This window comes from Alosa pseudoharengus, unplaced genomic scaffold, assembly GCF_046254945.1.
Source record: "Alosa pseudoharengus isolate Yale_2024_CS ecotype anadromous, Long Island Sound unplaced genomic scaffold, YU_APseudo_1.1 YU_APseudo_1.1_scf_9, whole genome shotgun sequence".
NCBI classification, from domain to species: domain Eukaryota; kingdom Metazoa; phylum Chordata; class Actinopteri; order Clupeiformes; family Clupeidae; genus Alosa; species Alosa pseudoharengus.
The window spans coordinates 23,705,074-23,726,171 of NW_027468881.1; the positions used below are offsets into that span (position 1 = coordinate 23,705,074).

General features: G+C 39.6%; 1 protein-coding gene across 2 annotated transcripts in view; it reads right to left on the minus strand.

The window, feature by feature from the left end:
• Positions 1-2,190: 2,190 nt before the first annotated feature.
• Positions 2,191-21,098, minus strand: part of LOC143114411 (NACHT, LRR and PYD domains-containing protein 12-like) — a 41,724-nt gene continuing 22,816 nt past the window's right edge. For both annotated transcript variants that reach the window (XM_076275994.1, XM_076275993.1), the window contains 7 exons: positions 19,950-20,120; positions 19,401-19,571; positions 9,169-9,339; positions 8,222-8,392; positions 7,831-8,001; positions 5,536-5,561; positions 2,191-4,876 (listed from right to left, as the gene is read on the minus strand). In XM_076275994.1, coding sequence (XP_076132109.1) covers positions 4,308-4,876; positions 5,536-5,561; positions 7,831-8,001; positions 8,222-8,392; positions 9,169-9,339; positions 19,401-19,571; positions 19,950-20,120 — 1,450 coding nt within the window. In that variant the 3' untranslated portion in view covers positions 2,191-4,307. The remainder of the gene's footprint in view (positions 4,877-5,535; positions 5,562-7,830; positions 8,002-8,221; positions 8,393-9,168; positions 9,340-19,400; positions 19,572-19,949; positions 20,121-21,098) is intronic.

The window sequence follows — 21,098 nt, forward strand, 5'->3', positions numbered from 1 at the left end:
AAAATAGTCTCTACATAAACAATCAACTAGTAAAGTTTCATAAGAATATCAATGAGTTAAATGTTTTACCCTATTCACCCATTCTATGTTGCCTATGGAGGACAGTTTTAGGCCGCAAATGCTAATTAGCAGGTTTAAAACTAAAGAATCAGTTAAGTAAATATGATATTCAGAATCAGCACCCAAAATTAGGCAGAATACCCTCTTTACCAGTGTTTTCTCACATTTGACCCCCAAGTGATAGTAGTCCCAGTTTTAATTATGCATTATATAAATGATGATGTCATCTAATTGTGAAAATGGATTGTGAAAATTTGAAGACAAAAAAAATCTTGTTCCTTAGACTCTATACTAGCAAAATATGCAAAAAAAAACAATTTTTACAAGAAAATCAGGCAGAATTACACAAGACACCGTACCATAATGTATGAAAATGTTTATCTCAATTTATCAATTAGTTTCCAGAGAATTCCCCAGAAGTCATCATTTAAGGGGTCATTTTACCAAATGTTCTTCAGGGGGGGCCCAAAATTATTTTCTTTCATAGGGCCCAACATTTCTAGCAGCGCCCCGATGTCCGACCAAAATAAGGTTAAATTATCTCATTTTATTTGTCATGAACACAAATAATAAAAGCATATTTGTACAGACCCAGATCTCTTTATTGCACAGAAGTAAGCCCTATGGCAGTCTGGTCCCCAAACGTTTTCTTCCGAGGGCCAGCTCACTATGCCTAGCTCCAAGAGAGGGCCAGAGACTCGTAGTTCTATATCAGTAACCATAAATAGCTTAGTAATAGTAGTACAAATAATTTAAAGTTCTCAAACTATGAGAATTTTATGAAGTGCTGAAGTGGTCTGAAATGACCACCATTCTAACTTTCAGTCACCTGATGAGAACTTTGTGAACTCTTTGTATGAACATTTGAACGAGTGAATAAAAAATAGAAATAATTATCCCAGAAAGTCCTAGAAGTTTAATAGAAGTTAGTTAGTTATTAACAATTAATTGATAAACTTTTAAAATACTTTGAGCACTGATGCAGTCAGCATAGGCCTTTTACATTGTTTGCAAGTAGGCCTACATTTCATTCCGTTTTCGATGGCAAACACAAAACAGCGCCAAAACAACCACCAGTGGACAAAAAGAGTATTACATGTGTACTGTTAAAGGAGAATTCCGGTGTGATATTGACCTAAAGTGTGTTGAAACATGATACCGAGTGTGAACGTATGTCTCATAGCCCATCTCGGCTTGTCCCCTGCACTACAAAATCTGGCGCTAGTTAGCCGATGCTACCAACAGCTTTTTCAATGGTGGTGCTTCGGCATCGGGCTAGCCATGCAAATAAATCACTGTTTTACACCATTTACGAGGCTCAATGTATCTCCACACTTCATTGGTAGACTTCCGAGGGCCCTGACATTTAAAACGAGACATTGAGAACTTTGAAAAAGCACTGGTAGTTTACTTACAAGACGATTTATACAGACAGTATCTTCACAAAGTTTAGCGTTTGCAGCCATCTTGAATTTAGTCACGATAAGTCGAGCGACGAGTAAGAATGAACAGGTATGATAAGGGATCAGATTCCATGGAATGGTCAATATCACACCGGAATTCTCCTTTAAGACTCGCCATAGAGAATGAATGGGGGAAATTGCGGAGGTTTTAGTTTTGCGATGTTGTACTCCGGTGCGGGCCGGATGCTATATACTACGGACATGTTTTGGGGGGCCACCCAAAATGAGGTGGCGGGCCGTAGTTTGGGAACCACTGCCCTATGGTCTCAACATTTGCTTGTGATGACATACAAATGTGTATCCCCTTTTAAATCTCCCCACTTGACCCATAACACCGGTATTTTGTCTTGTGATTGTGGCCATCTGAGAATTGTTTTGAGGAAACAGTGACTGCATTTATATGGATGTTGAGTATTAATGCTGCGTTCATGGGGTCTGGGAATAATGTGAGCGTTCCCAGTAATGACTTAGCTCTTCTAATTGGAAATAATGGGAATTTTTTGTTGTTGTTGTTTCTCTCCCTGTTCCCCATCACTTTGTAGCTCAGTTGTAGTTCATGTGGACTTTGATGTCCAACAATTTTAACGTGAAATTGGTAATTTGTTGTTTTTGTCTCTTAAAAGTTGCATATCAAGTCAAGTCAAGTCAAATCAAGTTAAGTTTATTTACAGTATTTAGCACATTTCATACACAGAGGTCATTCAATGTGCTTTAAACAAAAGCAAACAGTAATAGCAAATAAAAGCACAGAAGAGCAATTAGTCAAAGTTTAAAAAGTAAAGATTAAAGTAAAAATAGAAAACATAAAACACACAAGGTAAAATAATTTTAAAATAAAGAATAATTAAAAACACAAAATAAAAGACACAAGGTAGAATAATTTAAAAACAGATTCAGAATTTGTAACTCAGGGCAGTTAGCAGAAGGCATCTGAGAACAGTTCGGTCTTAAGCCTAGATTTAAAACGTCTCAGCAATGATTCCTTGCGATACTGGGTTGGAGGAGCTAGTAGGGGGACAGTTGGTAAGTGTTCTTAACAGTTTTGTGTAATAAACTCCGGGTTCGCTAACTACGTTGTTGGTGCTTCGTTTTATGTGTAGGGACCCTGAGCAGGTTACTGACGAGGTTTGGTGCTGTTTTGAACAATATTACTGGTTAAAAAAATGATATTTGGGAAGCGTTTTGCTCATGGCCCTTAGCTAATCCACTGTTAGCTCTGTAGTAGTTGATCAAAGAAAAATACTGTCTCCACAACTTATTTGATGTGTTTTAATGCAGAAAACACCCTGGGGTCAATTTTCGCTAGAGTTACACTTGAAAGCACTAAAAGATTCTAGAGTGCTATGTGCAAGATAGATTGCTGATTAGAACCAAAGAACAGAACATCACAATAGAGCATAATCAGTTACTGAGATACTAGTATTTATCATCGTATTTACACCCTGTACTCATTAAATCTAAATAGGCATACTTATTTCTCTGTTCAGACCTTCTGTCCACACCAAAAAAGCACTGAAAATGATTATTTTTGATAACAATCACTAGGTGGATAAATTTGGAAACTGGTCAGCAGTTTTTGCGCCTAGCTTTTCTAGTAAAAACAAACAAACAAACAAAAAAAGATGGTCAGTATTCGTGTGGACATAAAATGTTTTAAAAAAACATATGGAAACAATTATGTGGACAGAGACCATTTTCACCCCAAAATTTGCGTATTTAACCCATTAGTGCTGGATGCTGCACGACGCAACATTCTATCTCCCGCCTGATGCTGCGTAGTGCAGCAGTGACTCTCCCACCTGATGCTGCATAGCGCAGCATGCTTTTTATTTCATGTTTCTAGGTGCTACAGAGGCTTAGATATTACATTTTGGTAGACGTTGACAATTTTCAGTATGTTTTCAGAAAACCCTTAGGAAATAAGGTTATTTAGTCTAGAATGCCATAGGATTCTATAGGCGTTTTTAGCAGGCATTTTAGAAGTAAATGGGTTAATCCACCTCCCTCTCTAGCGAATCGTATTTGTATATGCATTAGAATATTAAATGTGAATTTCAAGCATTTCCAGTCAGGATTTCTTACTTGAATGGTCAAAATTAGGGCTGTCAATCAATTAAAAAAATTATCTAATTAATTACATACTCTGTGATTAATTAATCTAAATTAATCACATATATAATTTTTGCTGTGAAAGTATTTTACATTTTTAAATTCAAATAAATCATTGAATAATCAGCATCAGTGACATTAAAGTTCAAAAACTCTTATTATTATTTTAATAATGGCCATAATAATCTATGATATGACCTAATATGCTGAGGAAATAAATTCAAAAGTGCTTCGGGAAGAAGTTGTTTTTCACATACAAAGTATTTCAGGCCACAGATATAACCTAGGGGACACAATGAAAATAAATGAACACTTCCTTCAATGTCAACACTATTTCTTTGCATTGATGTGCGACTTTAGAGTTGATGAACTCCGGTGATATGCAAATTCCTTGCTGCAAACATTGCAGAGGACTTTATTTTAATCAACACTTTATTTTTATCAACACCATCAGGCCGTTGTTTAAAAGTAAATGTTCCAATCAATGATCTAGTCAGCACATTTTCTTCTCTCTCCTTCATTTTATAGTCTAATGGTTACTGACTACAACGGCTCGGGGTCAAAGGTCATACGAAATCGATTAATCTGCGTCATTTTATTTAATCAGTTATTTTTTTCTCAAATTAATTAATCGAAATTAGTCAGTTATTTTGACAGCCCTAGTCAAAATGCACATTAATTAGGATTAGGAGGCTGTGTCATCTCACACAGGTATACTGAGGAGTCAGCCTTAACCCTAAACCCAGGATAAAGGGGCTCAGTGAATGTGAGGTGAAATGTGTGCAGGTGGGAGAGGAAAGTGGGAGAGGAGGTGTCAGAGGAAACACTGTAGAAGGACAGAGTACCAGCTGGCCAGTCAAGGTACAATCCTACTCTACTGGAGCCGGAGTCGGGAGCACCTAGAGCAGTTTCCTCATTATTATGCCAAGCAGAGTAGCTCTTACCCGAGCAACTAAGACACCAGGACTTGTCATTACGTCTAAACCCACAGACATCCCTTGTTCCTTTCCTCTCTATGGATTCATATGCCACTCCTATATCAGCCCCAGTCCCACTCCACTCAGTCTCCCAGTAGTAGCATTCAGACAGGCCCTCCTGACACAGCACCTGATGCCATTCGTCAAATCTCTTGGGGTGGTCAGGATACGGGCACTTCTCAGTCACATGTGTCACCTTTCTGTTGCTCTCAGAGAGAAGGAGAGACTGGTTTGCTGTGTCCGGGTCCAGTGCGAGCTCATAGGCAACTGCAGAGAAGAGAAGAGAAATGAGAGAACACTTTTATCAGAATATGAGGAATATTGTCTCTTATCACTTAAATTAATGAATAATTGTGATAAATAATCTCAATCTCAATATTGATAAAAAATAATTGTGATTTATCATTTTGGCCATAATGGTGCAGTGCTAATACAGGTCCATCTGGCCATGGGGACCCCAGTTCAATTACCTACATGCCAGACTCTTCTTGGAAGGCTCTTCAGCCAGCTCATATATATCTAGAGGAACGTCAGCTATGTTGTAGTGGTTATTGTTTTAGTGTACCTGTTAACACTGACCCAGTTAGGTGTTGCATCTAGTGAATGAGCACATTAAGATGCTGAAAGAGATGCTGTGGCAAAGTTGAATAAAGAGTTGCCCTGTTGAGCATAAACAAGATATTCAGTGTCCGATTTAACATAAAAGGAGCAGAATATACCGGAAGATGCCATCACCCTAACGCTCCACCAGAAATATATGAGCAGGTGAAGAGCCCTCCATGGCATATAGTCCATTACAACTGGTGGTCATTTCCAGATCCTACCCCTATCTCTCTCCCCCACTTGTTTCCCTTCACTCTCAATTGTCCCATTTGCATAGCGGCAAAATGGCCCCAAAATGTATCTTAAAAATTAGGTGCACTTACATTTTCTCAGTTCTTCAGCTCCATACCTTCAGAGGAGAGAGAAAGAGGACACTATGGATTACATTTGAATTCTACTGTGTAAATGTTGACATTTGAAAAACTCTATTCATTCACAGTGGGTTAAAACTAAAATTATAAAATGAATCATTACTGTACTTCAGTGTTACATTCATGCTATAAACGTTAAGATTTTTTGAAAATACCTTTTTAGTGCATCACAGTTAAATGTGCAATTCAATATTAAAATAATAAGGCTATGTGGGCCTGTTCTGTTTAACGCACAATATTGTTCACTGTAACACCCTAAACTAGTTAAAAAAGCTTTCTGCTAAAATGTATTTTATAGGGTTTCCTTTTTACTTTTTTGACCTTTGATCCTTTCTCAATTTAAATTCTTGATCCTGGTAAAATCAAATGAACTCAAGTGCTCAAAAGGCACTACAACTCCAAATACTTAAGCATGTACATAATTGTTTGTCATTAGGTGCGTTTCCATTAACCCTGAAAATGAGCAAATCTAAAATGTGAAATTAAAAACAAGTAGTTTTCCTCTCGCATGAGGTGCTTTTTCGAACCTATTGAAATAGAACTATTTTGCACAAGGGAAATGGAAACACATTTTTCACATTTCGGTGAGTCACATGACACTAAACGCATTCAAAAAGGTGGTACGTTTTGTGTGGTCCAAAGACAGGACTATTTGAGTTGGTTCGACATCAGTTAGCCTGGGAACACCCAGACCTTCACAATTCTACAATTGGGAGTGGGTTTGCAAAACGTTCATTGACTTACGAGTAGGGGCGTAACTATAGTGAAATTCAACTTAAACTCTTACCACATTGTTTCAAAAGTGTAGCAATTTTGTAAACTAAGGTCTTAAATGCAGTTGTTTACTTGATTCCAAAGAAATACATATCCATGCCTGATTAGCAATAGTACTGTATATGCGTGCCCATGTTTTAGGGACATTGGAAATGGGCTTCAATGGCCTCTTTGCCAGAGGGACCTGTAGAGCAAATCCAAAATTTGCCAAAAGTTCGTATGGGTATTCCCAGGCTAGAGATTGGTGCAATTCTACTCTAAGCAATAACAAAATGCAAACATTTTGATTTTAAATGTGGACTATACTATTAGTTTGTCACAAATCTGTCTTTTACATTCTGAGCCCCTCAATTTAACTACCACGGTTTATGGTGGATGCCATTGAAGATAGAGGCCCCTATTTTGTACCCTGGCGCATGGCGTAAAACTAATTTTCCACCCGGCGCAAGCACATTGTCAGGACTTTTTTGGGCTTTTCCCAAATCACGGAAGTAACGTCGACGCAGCGGTAGATAGTAGCAGAGAGTAGAATCCATCAGGCAAGTGTTATTTAAATAAACTTCTGGTGTACTTTCAAACTTTTCAATGCCTTGTTTTATGAGTAAAGAACATAGTTGTACTGCTGTAGAAGTTTCGTACCATTCAGGGCATTATTAGTGGGGTAATTTAAGAGATACTCTATAGGTTCCATAAGTGCCTGCAGAAAGTCATTAGTTTCTGACAGTGCTACTCGACCAGGGTTCGACAGGAAAACAGGTTCTGGGAGGGTGTTTGGCTCGGTGTCATAGTGCAAAGTACCCTAGGGTGAAATTACTCTGAACCATCGCTTTAAAGGGAATGACAGATGTCATTTTCATTGGTTTTAAATTATGTTATGCCCCAAACACACCCATGACTGATTAAAAAAACGTAGGAACGCCTTGTTGCGCCATCCGCCCAACGTTTGATGATAACGAAGACACTCCCAATGTGGACTACTAAATTTGAATAAGCTTTTTGCTAGTGACCATGTGATTTAGACTGTCATAATAGGGCCCAAACTGTTAAATCTACATTTTGGTAGATCTGTGCTAATATTTATCTAAAATGGCTATTATGAGAAGATAAAACTCATATTTAATCGTATTACATCACTTAATTGAAAAAACAACCATTCGTCATTGTCAATTTGGACAAATATTACTTTTATTTTGCGCAAATCTGTAATGGATCGCAGCTATTGATTCAGCTACATTAACATTAGATTTCACTTTGACATGACTCAAATACCATACAGATGTGAAATTCGAAGTTACAGCAAACTTCAAGGACGAAGGAGCAAGTAATTATCTACATTTCAATTCTTTCTCACCTCACTGTCATGTTTAATAATTTTTTAATTTTTAAAAACTATTTTTTGTATGATAAACTGGGCTACATTATTAAAAGCACTGTTTAGGAGCCATGGAAATAGAGAGCAAGCCCAACACCAACCTTAACTTCTGCAGCTTACAGGTGGAGTCACTTAACGCATAATGCAGAAGCAGAATTCCGTCTGCATCTATCTGATTTTGCCTCAGGTCCAGCTCTACCAGGGAGACCCAGGATTGTGCAGCAGAGGCTAACACCTTACAGGATTCTTCTGTCAATTTACAACCAGCAAGTCTACACAAAGTGAGGAGAGCCGAGTAATAAAGAGAGACAGGCAATGTACTCACTGTAATGTACTGTAATGTACTCACTGGGCACCTATCATGTACCCACTGATGCTGAGTTAACTGGAATATGAAGCTATTGCCTGAGCACGGGCAAAAATGTGAGTAGTATGTGTGGCAAATAAACAGTTCAGAAGCACAATGAATATTAAAAAATGTCAAACGGCAACCTTAATATCTGAAGTTTACAGCGGGGATTGCTTAACGCTACTTTCAGAAGGTAAATTCCAATGATATTCAAGTCATTGTGACTCAGGTCCAGCTCTGTCAGGAACACCATATACTGCAGAGCAGTTGCTACAACCTCACTGGATTTCTCCGTCAGTTTACAACCAGCAAGTCTGTAAGATGTTGGAGTGGAAAAGGGTACGAAGAAACATAAGAAACATGCCTAAACTTGTCTTAAAACTGATAGCATATAATAGGTTCTAATTCAAAATTGCGAGGCCCATTACAGGATTTTATAGGTTGACTTAAAATGACAGTTAGTCCTCAAAGTTTTTGTAAAAGTTTCATAGAAGTGGAACTTTAAAGGAAGTAAATTATTGAGAACTTCCCTGACCCACCCATTTTTTGTGTAATGTAATGTTAAAGCAACACCAAAGAACTTTCCCTCTGTCGCACGCAGGCTATTTGTTTATCCAGCAACGGCTTTGCAAATAACGATGTCCACAGACAAGGTAGAATATTTTGCATTACTTATAAAAGTACGATGTATTGCGACATCAGATGCAAGTCAAATTTGTAGTTTCTTATGTCTCATTCCATCGAACTACAGATTCGCTACCCGATCTCACAAACTTACATAGTGTGGTTATAGCCGATAGAGGGCCGCGAAGCGAATGCAGAATTGCCGTTCACCCTGTTACGAGTTGATGAACCTCTGAAACGATTTTGGAAACATTATTTTAAAGTACAAAAAACTCTTTGGTGTTGCTTTAACAGTGTTACATTAGAAATGTGATTTTGCCTAGTGATTAAATTAGTGTTACTTTGTGTGTGACTGTACTAACATAATGCCTGCCTCCTTGCCTGTTATATAAATTAGAGCTCAAGCACTGATGTTGATTATGATGTTAAGCACACATGAAACAGCTTCCTGAGTAATAACACTGACCTGAGTATTTTCAGCGTACAGCGTGGATTCAGCGCTTCAGAGAGCAGCTTTCCTTCACAATTGCCAAGAGTATTATTACTCAGGTCCAGTTCTTTGAGGGGGGACTTTTTTGACTGCAGAGCAAAGGCCAAAATATCCCCACTATTCTCAGTGAGGCCACAGTCAGCAAGCCTGCAAAGTACAATTGACATGGCAGTCAGTGTCAATAACCACTTTAATCATGATCAGCCAAGTAAAACATGTAAGGTATCAGAGATGATTTCAGTTAATGACAAAATAACTTTACATTCTAATCACACTGACAAACGGATTGACCTATTTACTTCTGAGACAAATAATTACATTCTTTTGCAGGTAATCCATAATCTGATGCTGTTTGTACTACTTGTTCTGGGGAGCATTTCCCGTAGAACTGCGGAATTTAGCTTATGTATGGATGTAGCAGGATAAGTCTCTGTCCCTTTACACTCTTAGTTGTTGACTAGCTGAAGACCATCTTGCTAATTACCAGGTGGCACCTGCCACCTTATATCTAGGCAGCTGACTGCATGTCTCCCAATTCTCCACCTGTTGTGGAGAACCTACTTTGTGATAGTGGCGTGGGAGCAGCAGGCTGATTGGGCTGGTGCTGTCCTGTTGGGTGGTTGAGGAACAATTCGGAGGTAGGAGATTGTGTGTTGTGTTCACCTGTGGTGTGCTGTGCCCAGATCCTACCCCCTTGTCAGCATCTTGCTAGCCATGGTGAGCCCACTGCCCTGTTCCTTGCCCTGTGTGCAGTAATAGTAGGCCTATAGGGCCTTGCAGGGCCGGAGTGGGGCCACTTTTCAGCCCGGGAGTTTCAGGGCCAAGATCGGCCCACTTTTTTAGTGGTGGTGAAAATTGGATAAATAAGGCAACATTTCAGCTCTTATCCTGTAGTTTTTATTATAGGCTACCAATATTCCACTATTCCACAAGGATAGGTTGATAAGTTAACAAAAACAGGAAGCAAGAAATAAAGCATTTGAAATGTATCCCACAATTCCACTAAGAGGCATATTGAACTACTGTATTGTTTACATGTTTTTTTCTGCATGGGTCAGCTATCATGTTGTTGTTTGGGGATTTGCTCCTTTACTACATCCACTTCTGAGCAAACAAGGCATATACGTTGATCATACCCTACTGCTGTCATATAGCCTACTGCTCTTTCTTACATAAAATAACTTTAATTCATATGGTTAACTCTATTATCCTTTCTACTTGTCCCTGTAGTCATAGCTAATTTCAGGCTCATCATTTTCAGCGGGGGACTGGCTGATCTGCTGCTCAGAGGCTACTTTTGTTTTTATGCCTAGGCTATACACAGATCAAGCTTGAGTTGTGTTATCAATATTTGCATAATATTTGCAAAGCCTATGAATCGCCATATTGGATGATACAAAAAGGCTAATATTTTAATTAATTTAATATGTTACTTGCGAATAGGTTGACAACGCTACAACGTCCAGTAAGTTATTAGCCCAATTACGCCGTTATAATCTATCTCTCTTTACCAGTTGCCACTTATGTCTGTCCTCTGAGTTTGGCACATTTGGCAGCATTTTCTTCCAATACTTTTCGTCTTTTTTTCCTGGCCATGGCCTCATGGCCAGGCTTGGAATTTCATCATTCTGGGGGCAAGGCCACTTGGCCTTCAGTTGGGCATATTTGGTGGGGGGCACAAAGGCCACATGTCAGGGCACCAAGGCCAAAGTTAACTATACAGTAGTAGGCTATAAAAATGTTGTATTTAGCCTATTCACTGCAGTAGACCTGCATCACTGTATGAAACATTACAAAAACATGAAACATGACATATTACATATAACTGTAAATCATCTGATCATCTAATAAAAACAGATATCTAGGCTATATATAACATTTATTTTATAGACCCTTTCATGGAATTTTCATTATCAGCATCATAGTTGGCCCCACAAGACTTCCTTTTTAACATTCCATATGAAGAGGAAGTAGATTGGGGCCCAAATAGAATGTTCAAGCATTGTTTTTGTTTACCTTGTTGAAAGGGTCCATATTTGTCCTGCTATGAAATCATGTATTGAACAATTTAAATGTAGCACAGCTCAGCTTTAAGAAACTCAAATAGCCTAGATGCATGCTTAGCATTTTGTGATCATTAAGGCTACTTTCACAAACTCTTAGTCAGCTGTCCTCTGATTTACCAATATCTAGGCGATATTTGTAACATTTATTTTGTATTTGGCCCGTTATGAAATCATGTGGAACAATTTAAACACATTGTAAAACTTAAAGCCCAAATTTGGAGACATCCATGCATGTCGAAATTTACTGCAAATTCAAAACTGGATTACTCTGGAACGGCTAACTACAGGGGACTGCTTTACACCTTTGTGTTCGGTAAGGTCTGCTGTTTATTCTGATATGTGGTTTGTCATGTGTTAAAAGAAGGGTTCGTGAAGTATTCCACCGAGATGAATGGGTAGGGAGATCATGGACGCAAAACCTTCAGTAGAATGTATGATTAAATTGAATTATATTATTTACTTTTCTCGCGAACCGTTCAACACAGCAATTATCGGCTAACATCGTTTAAAAGATACTTGTGATGTCTGTGTGATGAATAGGCTACTTCGCGAGTAGTTCAACTGAGAAGAATGGGTGAATTTGGACTCACTTTCTTGCGCTGTCACTTTCTCCACTGCGTAAAACACTAAATTAATTTGCGCTGTGAATGCTAAGATTATTTTGACAGGCCACAGGCTAAATAAAAATCGCTATTAGTAGGACACAAAGCAGAATATTGAAAGAAGGGGGCACCAAGGCCACCGTGGCCTGTAAACCTATGATTTTCAAAGGGGCTTCACTGCCAACGCAAGGGGCTACGATGGCCATGGCCGTCGTGGCCGCCGTGAAATTCCTACCCTGCTCATGGCGTCTTTCTACCATCCATCCTCCCTGACGCTTATCACTACGGAAGGGCCGGCCCGGCTGGTAGGCTATCTGAGAAAACTTTTTAGGAAAGACGGGCTATATGGACCCAACCAATTAACTTTTCTTGGGAGGGGAGAACAACCCATGCAGAGGCTGCGGTGTTAGGCATAGAATGCGAACGTGTGTAGCCAACTTTAAGAGAAGATAGATTAACGTGACAAATGTCAATATTTTTCCCTCGACCGGCCCAAAAGTGAAGCGGCCCAACGGGAATTCTCCCGATTCTCCCGATTACCCACTCCGGGCCTGGGGCCTTGTGCAATATTTGTGTGCAACCTGCTTGTATGTGTGTGTATTTTGTATATGATTAGTCTATTGTGGTTGCATTCTTGGGTAACACTTTCTATGAAGGTTGTATTTATAACGCCCTATGAATGCATTCATAATGTTTTATAAGATGTCTATAAAGCACTGTAATGCTCATTATTACCATCTATATGTATTCACAAGTCGTCATAACCAATTTCATGATGTATTATGACAGCTAATTATGAATGATTATAATTTTAATCTGAATAATGCATTATAAATATGTCAAGATCTGCGGTAACACTTTCTATGAAGGTTGTATTTATAACGCCCTATGACTGCATTCATAATGTTTTATAAGGTGTCTATAAAGCACTGTAATGCTCATTATTACCATCTATATGTATTCACAAGTCGTCATAACCAATTTCATGATGTATTATGACAGCTAATTATGAATGATTATAATTTTAATCTGAATAATGCATTATAAATATGTCAAGATCTGCCTACTCACTTGTCAGTTTTATGATGCATTGCTTTACATACATACATGCATTGCTTTACATACATGACACCTTATAATGACACCTTATAAAACATTATGAATGCATTCATAGGGCGTTATAAATACAACCTTCATAGAAAGTGTTACCATAACCCTCCTTGACATACTAACATCTACCTCCACCCTACTACACTAACATGGTACGATGCATCGTTCAACTAACCAACATCTAAGTTACAACTGTTTCCCAAAACCGTCTTACTTACATAGTACTTTGTAAGTTGTAAGTAACTGGACTAAGGTGGTTAATGACGTTTAGTAGCATGTGAACGGGCACACCTGCAAATAACAGAGACTTAATGATGGACTGCCTTTAATATGTGAATCAGCTCTGTTTTGTCTTTATTCAGGGTCATCAAGTTAATTCATTGGTTCATATAGACTGACCTTAATGTAAATTAATGACTGCTTTGAATTAATGTTTAATATGTATCGTTTAAATGTGCTGGTGAAACAGTTGTGTAGGCCTATTCTATTGTTATTTACCCCCTATTCACCCATTTACACAGTCAGCTCTGTGGCACAGTGCTTTATGGCCGGCTGATGATAGCCGCCGGTGTGGAGCAAATGACCATAACGGTCACCTATCTGGTGGTCTGGGTTGAGATTTTGACAACAATATTCACAGCGTTGTTTACCTAAGTCTATCTATTGTGCAGATCATATTATCAAAATCAGAATTGGCTTTATTGGCCAGGTTTGCGTAAACTAACAAGGAATCCCCCCACTCCATGAAAATCAAAGGCTACATAATCTTAACTGACTGATCAAAAAGTGTGCACCTTGTTATTATCAGCAGATTTGTGACTTTGACTTGCGTGCACGTGGCTGCAAATTGATGTAAGGAGTCCTAATGTTTCTAGACTGATCAAACTCCTGATCATGTGAACTGCTGATTAATTACTCTACCACATGATGGTATGACCTCATAGTGGGCCCATTGTCACATATTGCTGCTACAACAACTTTTGATTATATCTCTAACCTTTGCCTTTTTCACAGGAGAAGCTAACTAGGAAGCAGGAAATGTAATTAATGTGCATTGTCATGTCTTGATTAATTCACTCTCACTACAACAATGGTCTCAAGTCTCATCAAAGTATTCAGCTGACCTCCAACCATGTGATCCCAAATCAGCTGACCTCCAATCATATGTGATCAATATCAATGTAACCAACCACAAACTAGGTAGCCTATTTAAGTGAAGTTTACAGAGATTCTAGGAGCCATTCTGTAGTCAGAATCTCCCACACCACTCTGGTGTGTAGCCATCATCCTCTGAGCTGGTATGTTCATTCTTCTCTCTCTCTGATTGTTTCATATGGTTTCCTACATGTTCCTTTAACCTGTTTTCGTAAACTTGCACATTATTCATTTAGATGTACTTCTAAAATGTATTGGATGAGTAACTTATACCTGACAAATAAATTGTTAAGATTTGACCCGCATAGTTTTCTAGCATTTCTTTAGATATCCCTCAAAGTTTAAGATGTGGGCCCCAGCTGTGGCGCAACTGGCTGGGGAACCTGCACTGTATGCCGGCGACCCGGGTTCGATTCCCGCCCCGTGGTCCTTTCCGGATCCCACCCGACTCTCTCTCCCATTCGCTTCCTGTCATTCTCTACTGTCCTGTCACATTAAAGGTATTATCCGGAGTAAAATGCACTTTAGATCGATTTACGGATGATTGGGGGTACATACTAGAGTTGGATGTCTCGAGACCGGTCTTGGTCTCGAGACCGGTCTCGAGACCACTTTTACGTGGTCTCGGTCTTGTCACAGTCTCGACCGTCTTTGGTCTTGGTCTTGTCTTGGTCTCGGATCCCTCGGTCTTGTCTTGGTCTCATTGTCTTGGTCTCGCGGTCTCGGGTCGACATAGTGGTCGGGAGATTTGCAACAAATATGTCCATGATACAAAACATAACATTCGATAATGCAACATTAAATTATTTCGCCTTTCACGCCCTTCAAATGCAACCTTTCAAATGCAACCAATCAATGACATACATGTATTTTGTTGTGATTAAGAAACTGGCGCTCATCCAATCAAAAGACGCAAGTGTAGCCAGCGCGAAACGTTAGGTTTACGTCGTAGCTGTCAGTCTCAGTCAGACCTAGTAATAATAATGTCAGCGAATTCCGCCATCATTAAATTTGCATTCACGGAACATAAAGAAATTTGCAGTCCAGGGGCAAGAAAGAAGCATTCTGCAAAATGCAAGTTTTGCAAAGTCTCTCTCTCTCATCATTGTCATGCAATTGCTATAGCCTACATAGTTTATCTCACCCAGTCTACGAAAACATTTACAGTGAGTGAGCTCACAGTCACACACATTCATGACATGCTCTGTCTCTGCATTGTTCTGTCTGTAGTTGAAATAATACCTTCTTAAATTTAATTTAAACTGGGACTGAACCTCTTACCCCAGCAGGGTTCTCAAGTCTCACGCAATTCAACAAGTTCACACACCACACCTTGCATTTCTCACGGAGAAATATTAGGCTACTAGGGATGTCAAGGCATCTGCATAATTATTAGAGGAGGCGCAGGGATACGAGAGGATTTCTCGCAGAGTTCAGAACTAGCGCACCACTCACCAGCAAAATCAAAAAAATAAATAGCCACCGACATCCAATCAAAAAATAGTAGGCTATTCGTTGTATCCGGGTAAAATTCCAAAATAGCACATCCCCTCCCTACAACCACGTTATGCTTGTGTGGGGTTACACGTTTAAGATTTCAAAACTGCACCAACATTCTTTTTATTCAGAAATTCAACTGTCTGTCATTTGGTAAACCAGCCTACTTATGGTACTTTACAGGGTGTGTAAATCAAGCCTTTTCACGAACATTTGGCCTAGCCTACTTTATGGCAAAATTATTTCTTATCTATAAACTAAACTAAACTGTCGGTCATTAAGAAAACCTAATGATTGTGTCGTTATAGCTTTGTGTAAGCCAGACATCAGCAACGTTCATTTTACACGACTAATCACTCTCGTGGCTGCCTGCACTTTCCCTGTCGTCACGGCTGCAACTTTCGCACTCGTTTGTGCTTTTTAGCGCCGTGTTCATCAGGTCCCGGGACACCGATCTGATCCTCCATGGACCATGTCAACAATGAATGAAAATTAGCTTATTATTAACGAGTGTTATCAATTTGAGCGAGTATGCTACACATAGGCCTACATTTTTTTCTAAACATACAGAACTGCTGCAGACAATGACCTGCCAACCACCATAATGTATAATGAACTTGCTGTCCTCGGTTTCGCCATGCACATGCTTAGTCTAATGATTCAGTGACAATATAGGCTACTCAAGTGAATAAAGCAATTAGCCTAATAAATAAAATATTTGTCTCACTCAGTACATATAGGCCTACATCTCGTAAATTGGTGAGCCATAGAATATCCCAGCGTCACGATTATTATATTTCAAGATTCCAATCTATCCCACCTAAATATGAAAAGTTATTTCTACTGACATGCTTCCTGGTGACATAAAAAAACAAATGGTTTCCCTTGATAAGGCTGACATAAGAGACATAGGCTATGCATTATACTTTCCCAGACAAAAACAAGATATAGGATGTATAGATTACAATGACAAATTCAAGGTCTCAAAGGGTTAATGCTTCTTTCCAATTTTTTTTTATAATTAGTGAGTGAGTGCCCCCCCCCCCCCCCCCCCCCAAATCTCACTCCAAGCTGAGCTCAAAACTTGAGAACCCTGCCCCAGTATGCTGCTCTTATTCAATTGAAGCAAGTTATGGTGTAACACCACAGACTTTCTAATGTGGAGACACAGCACTTAAAAAATCCTCCATAGAAATGCATGGGGCTAGTTTGCAACGCCAATATGGCCGTTGTCTACACATATCCCACCCCTTCCTCGCCAAAATGTCGACATGTGTATACATTGAGCGAATCATGTGGTGTGAGTTGACTACTTTGAGCCAATTATGTGCTGTGTTGTGCAGACATTGTGCCAATCATGTGTTGTGAACTCGACACTGGAGCACGGTTGGTGTGGTGAAGCCTTGCGCACGCGCATTCCTGCTGAATAGGATGCCCGATGAGTACCCAAAAAGCGTTGCAATATGGCCGCCGAGTGGAGGGACATGCCTAAAAGGACTTTGGTAACACTAGCTCGCTAGCTGTTTTTTTTTTTTTTTTTGGTCTCGGTCTTGGTCTCGGTCTCGTCTCGACTTTGTCTTGGTCTTGACTCAGTCTGTCTTGGCCTTGGTCTCGTCTTGGTCTCGGTCTTGATACCCTCTGGTCTTGGTAGTGTCTTGGTCTCGGTTTAGGCGGTCTTGACTACAAGTCTAGTACATACGTTGAGTTGACATCAAAATTATGTCATTCGGATGTGTTTTGAGAAAGTTCGATTGTACCGTTTTCAGTCACAACTCGTAGCCTGGAAGTGAGCGGGGCATTTCAATTGCGCCGCTACAAAACGCTATTTTTATACCTCTTCTACAGTTCCAAACAACATAACACTTACGTGGTAGTGAGTAGAGGGTCCCTAAAGCCAAACTGAAGTATCCCGAGGTCTTTATGTGGTCGAATAGAGAGTCCAGAATGCCCCGCTCACTTCCAGGCTACGAGTTGTGACTGAAAACGGTACAATCGAACTTTCTCAAAACACATCCGAATGACATAATTTTGATGTCAACTCAACGTATGTACCCCCAATCATCCGTAAATCGATCTAAAGTGCATTTTACTCCGGATAATTCCTTTAAAGGCATAAAAAGCCCAAAAATATACTTAAAAAAAAAAAAAAAAAAAAGTAGGATTAGTCTCTGGGGCCGTGGGGGCTAATCAGTGAAAGTGTCTGTAGCTTCCTCTGTAGCTTCGGTAAGATGTTCTGTCCGGATGACTTTGATGTAGTACTCGAGTCCGGTCTCGGACTCGAGACCGGTCTCGAGACCAATTTCTGCTTTCTCGGTCTCGTCTCGGACTCGTTCCTTCAAAGACTCGGTCTTGACTCGGTCTCGGACCACAGTGGGAGGAGAAGGACTCGTAATTTCAGACCGAGTCCTCGAGACCAACGCATTTTTTTATGTTCTTATAAAAAAAACAGACAACACATAACAACAATAATAATAAAATGCAATGTTGACCGGCATTATTTGAAAATGACATCCCATGGTGCAATTCAAAGATACTGCCGTCAGAGCCGTTTATTTATCTCTATGGCTCTGCTGCCGGTGAGTGTCTGTAGGTCAGCATAGTCCATATTAAGACGTTAAGACTGCTCCTCTAAACAATTCCCAATCTAGCTAAGTCTGTAGGCCTAACGTTTGATTATTAACTGGGGTTATATTAAATTAATGAATTAATAAGTGAATATGAAAACTGACATTTTTTTATGGTCTTGGTCTCGACTCGGTCTCGACTCCTAAAGGACTCGGTCTCGACTCGGACTTGCTTCCTCAAAGACTCGGTCTTGACTCGGACTCGACTGTATTTGAAAACCAACAGACTCGGTCTCGACTCGGTCTCGACCCTTCAAAGACTCGGTCTTGACTCGGACTCGGCATAGGCGGTCTCGTCCCCATCACTACGGATGAGTATAGTGGTCCAGGTCAGCACTATAGCCTCTGACCAACTTTCACACTAAGATTACTCAGTAAATGGTACCTCCCAAATTAATCGGCCGAGGAGGGCCTTGCACATTATTCTTGGGGAAGTTGAGTCTAATTAAATAGCTAGAAGGCATTCTTGTAACAGTATTGTGGGTAGGCCTACATCGGCCTACTATGGATAGTAATATTACTTTGACTGAAACTTCTCCATATCTAGCGGGGTCAGAATCATTAGGTTAACAGGGGTTCTATAATCAATTGTTATTTCCAACAGCGCGCGGAAGCTTCACGATTTCCTTCGACCACTCCCAGTTCCCTCATTGGTCCTGACGAGTGACGTCTACAGGTTTGACTTTTATCTTGTATTTCTGCCTTAGGCATTTTAAAATATGGATGAATGGTGGTAAGAAGTGTAAATATCAATTACAAACTTAAATCTATTTATAATTATTAATTTGCACACCAATAACTGGTGTCAGTGACATCTTTGACATGAAGATCCCCGGAACTATGCTTCTACTATCATTCTACCACAGGTCGAGAAGTGTAGTTGTAACTACACAACTTTAGGATAGTGGTCGCGAACGTTCATTGCTACTATGGTTTCGGGAAACACTAACGTAGCTTAACGATGCATCGGACTATGTAAGTTCCACCACCATAGTTCAAACTATCGTTTTGGCAACGTTGTTAGCAACGATGCTTTTGGGAAACACACCGCTGAGTACTGTTTTAAATATGTTGAGGATAGCTACTTAGCCAGCAAGCCCTAGAATATTGTTGAGACACTGTGCAACAGCAGCTATACATCCAATAATGCCAACCTGAGTGTCTTCAGTTTAGAGGGCATGTTCAGCGGTTCAGAGAATTGCTTCCCTCCACAACTCCCCAATGTATTTTTACTCAGGTCCAGCTCTTTCAAGTGGGAGTTTGCTGACAGCAAAGCAAAGGCCAAAATATCTCCAAACTTCTCACTGAGGCCACAGCCAACAAGCCTGCAGTATGATAGGAAAGTGTAACAGCAATGACAGTGAGGGACAAAAATTAGTACGCACATCAAAGTCCAATACACCAATGTATAGGTACAGTGCTTTGCAAAATATTCAACCCCATGAATGTCATCATCATTGTCTTACAAAGGGTTATATATCTTTTCCCTATTTACCAAATCAGCATTTTCACGGTGTACATTTATAAGGTTATGTATTTTCTTATATATTTATTAGGTTATGTATTAGCTATGCGTATACATTTATCAACTAAAATGGACTGCTTGAATCAGTATTTCACATTTACATTAATATTTGTAGGAAGACCTTGTGTTATTGCAGATTAATAAACAGAACATATTTTAAACAGTCAATATATTCTACCTCAGTGTCTTTAATTTGCAGTTTGGACTCTGTAGAGCAAACACAAGTTTTTCTTCTGACTTCTGTAGGTCATTCTGGTTCAGGTAGAGCTCTGTTAAGGGGGAGTTTGTAGACTGCAGAGCTGAGACCACAATTTCACAGGACTTCTCTGTTAGTTGACAGTCAGAAAGTCTACAAGAGGGGTTAACAAGATGCAATACATTGAATGTCATGTTACAACTGCATAACATTAAATAATGAAGGTATTTTCTATCATTATAGTTAAGCATTTTAGCAGATGCTTTAGTTCAAGGACAGCATACAATCCATAGAATAACAAGAATTATTGTAAAGTTAAAATATATAAACCAACATCAACCAAAGTGAACCTAAATTCTAGCATTTGCATTCTGAGCCAAGTTCAGAATAATTATGTAGGACTAAGATATGGAGATCCTCTGCCTGTGTGTAGGTGAAAAATAGTAGCGCATCGTCCATAAGGATATGTGAATGCAATTCATTATGATTTCTATGTCATTAGATAAAATAAACATTCAAAAATCTAACAAGTCGAAGAAAATCTTTCTGGGATCATAGTAGAGATAAGTGTCTTGCAATGTTCATTAATGATTTTAGTGAGCACCACATGAATGAGAGACATGGCCTGAGCTAGCGGGATAGTTAGCAAGGAGCTCTCTCCAGTTTTCTGCTGAACCATTTTAGCCCCTGCATTAGGACAGCTTCTGGGTCTGATCACCCATGAAGGCCTGGGTTCAATTCCCACCTCACGTTATATCCCTAGCACCAGGGGCGGAGTGGGACACTAAATAATGCCAGGTGATAGTTGATGGGAGTGTGACCCAACTTGGCCAGGGGAAAATCCAGGAGCTACTTAAAGGTTGTATCAGCGATTTCAGGTTCAAAAAAGGCCCAAACATAAATGATCACATTCATCTAATCTTTTCTAACGATCCGCTAGCTGCCTGCCCCATAAGCAGGTCGTCAAAATACTGTATCTCTGTAGGCAGCCTAGGCTCCGAGATCTGTACACAAAAACAATTGCTCCCAACAAGTGTTGGAAACCACTCAAAGGCAAAATAAAGTGTTCCAACCAATAACCGATGAGATGCGTGTTTAGGTGAGTTTCAATTGCACGGGAGGGAGTAGCAA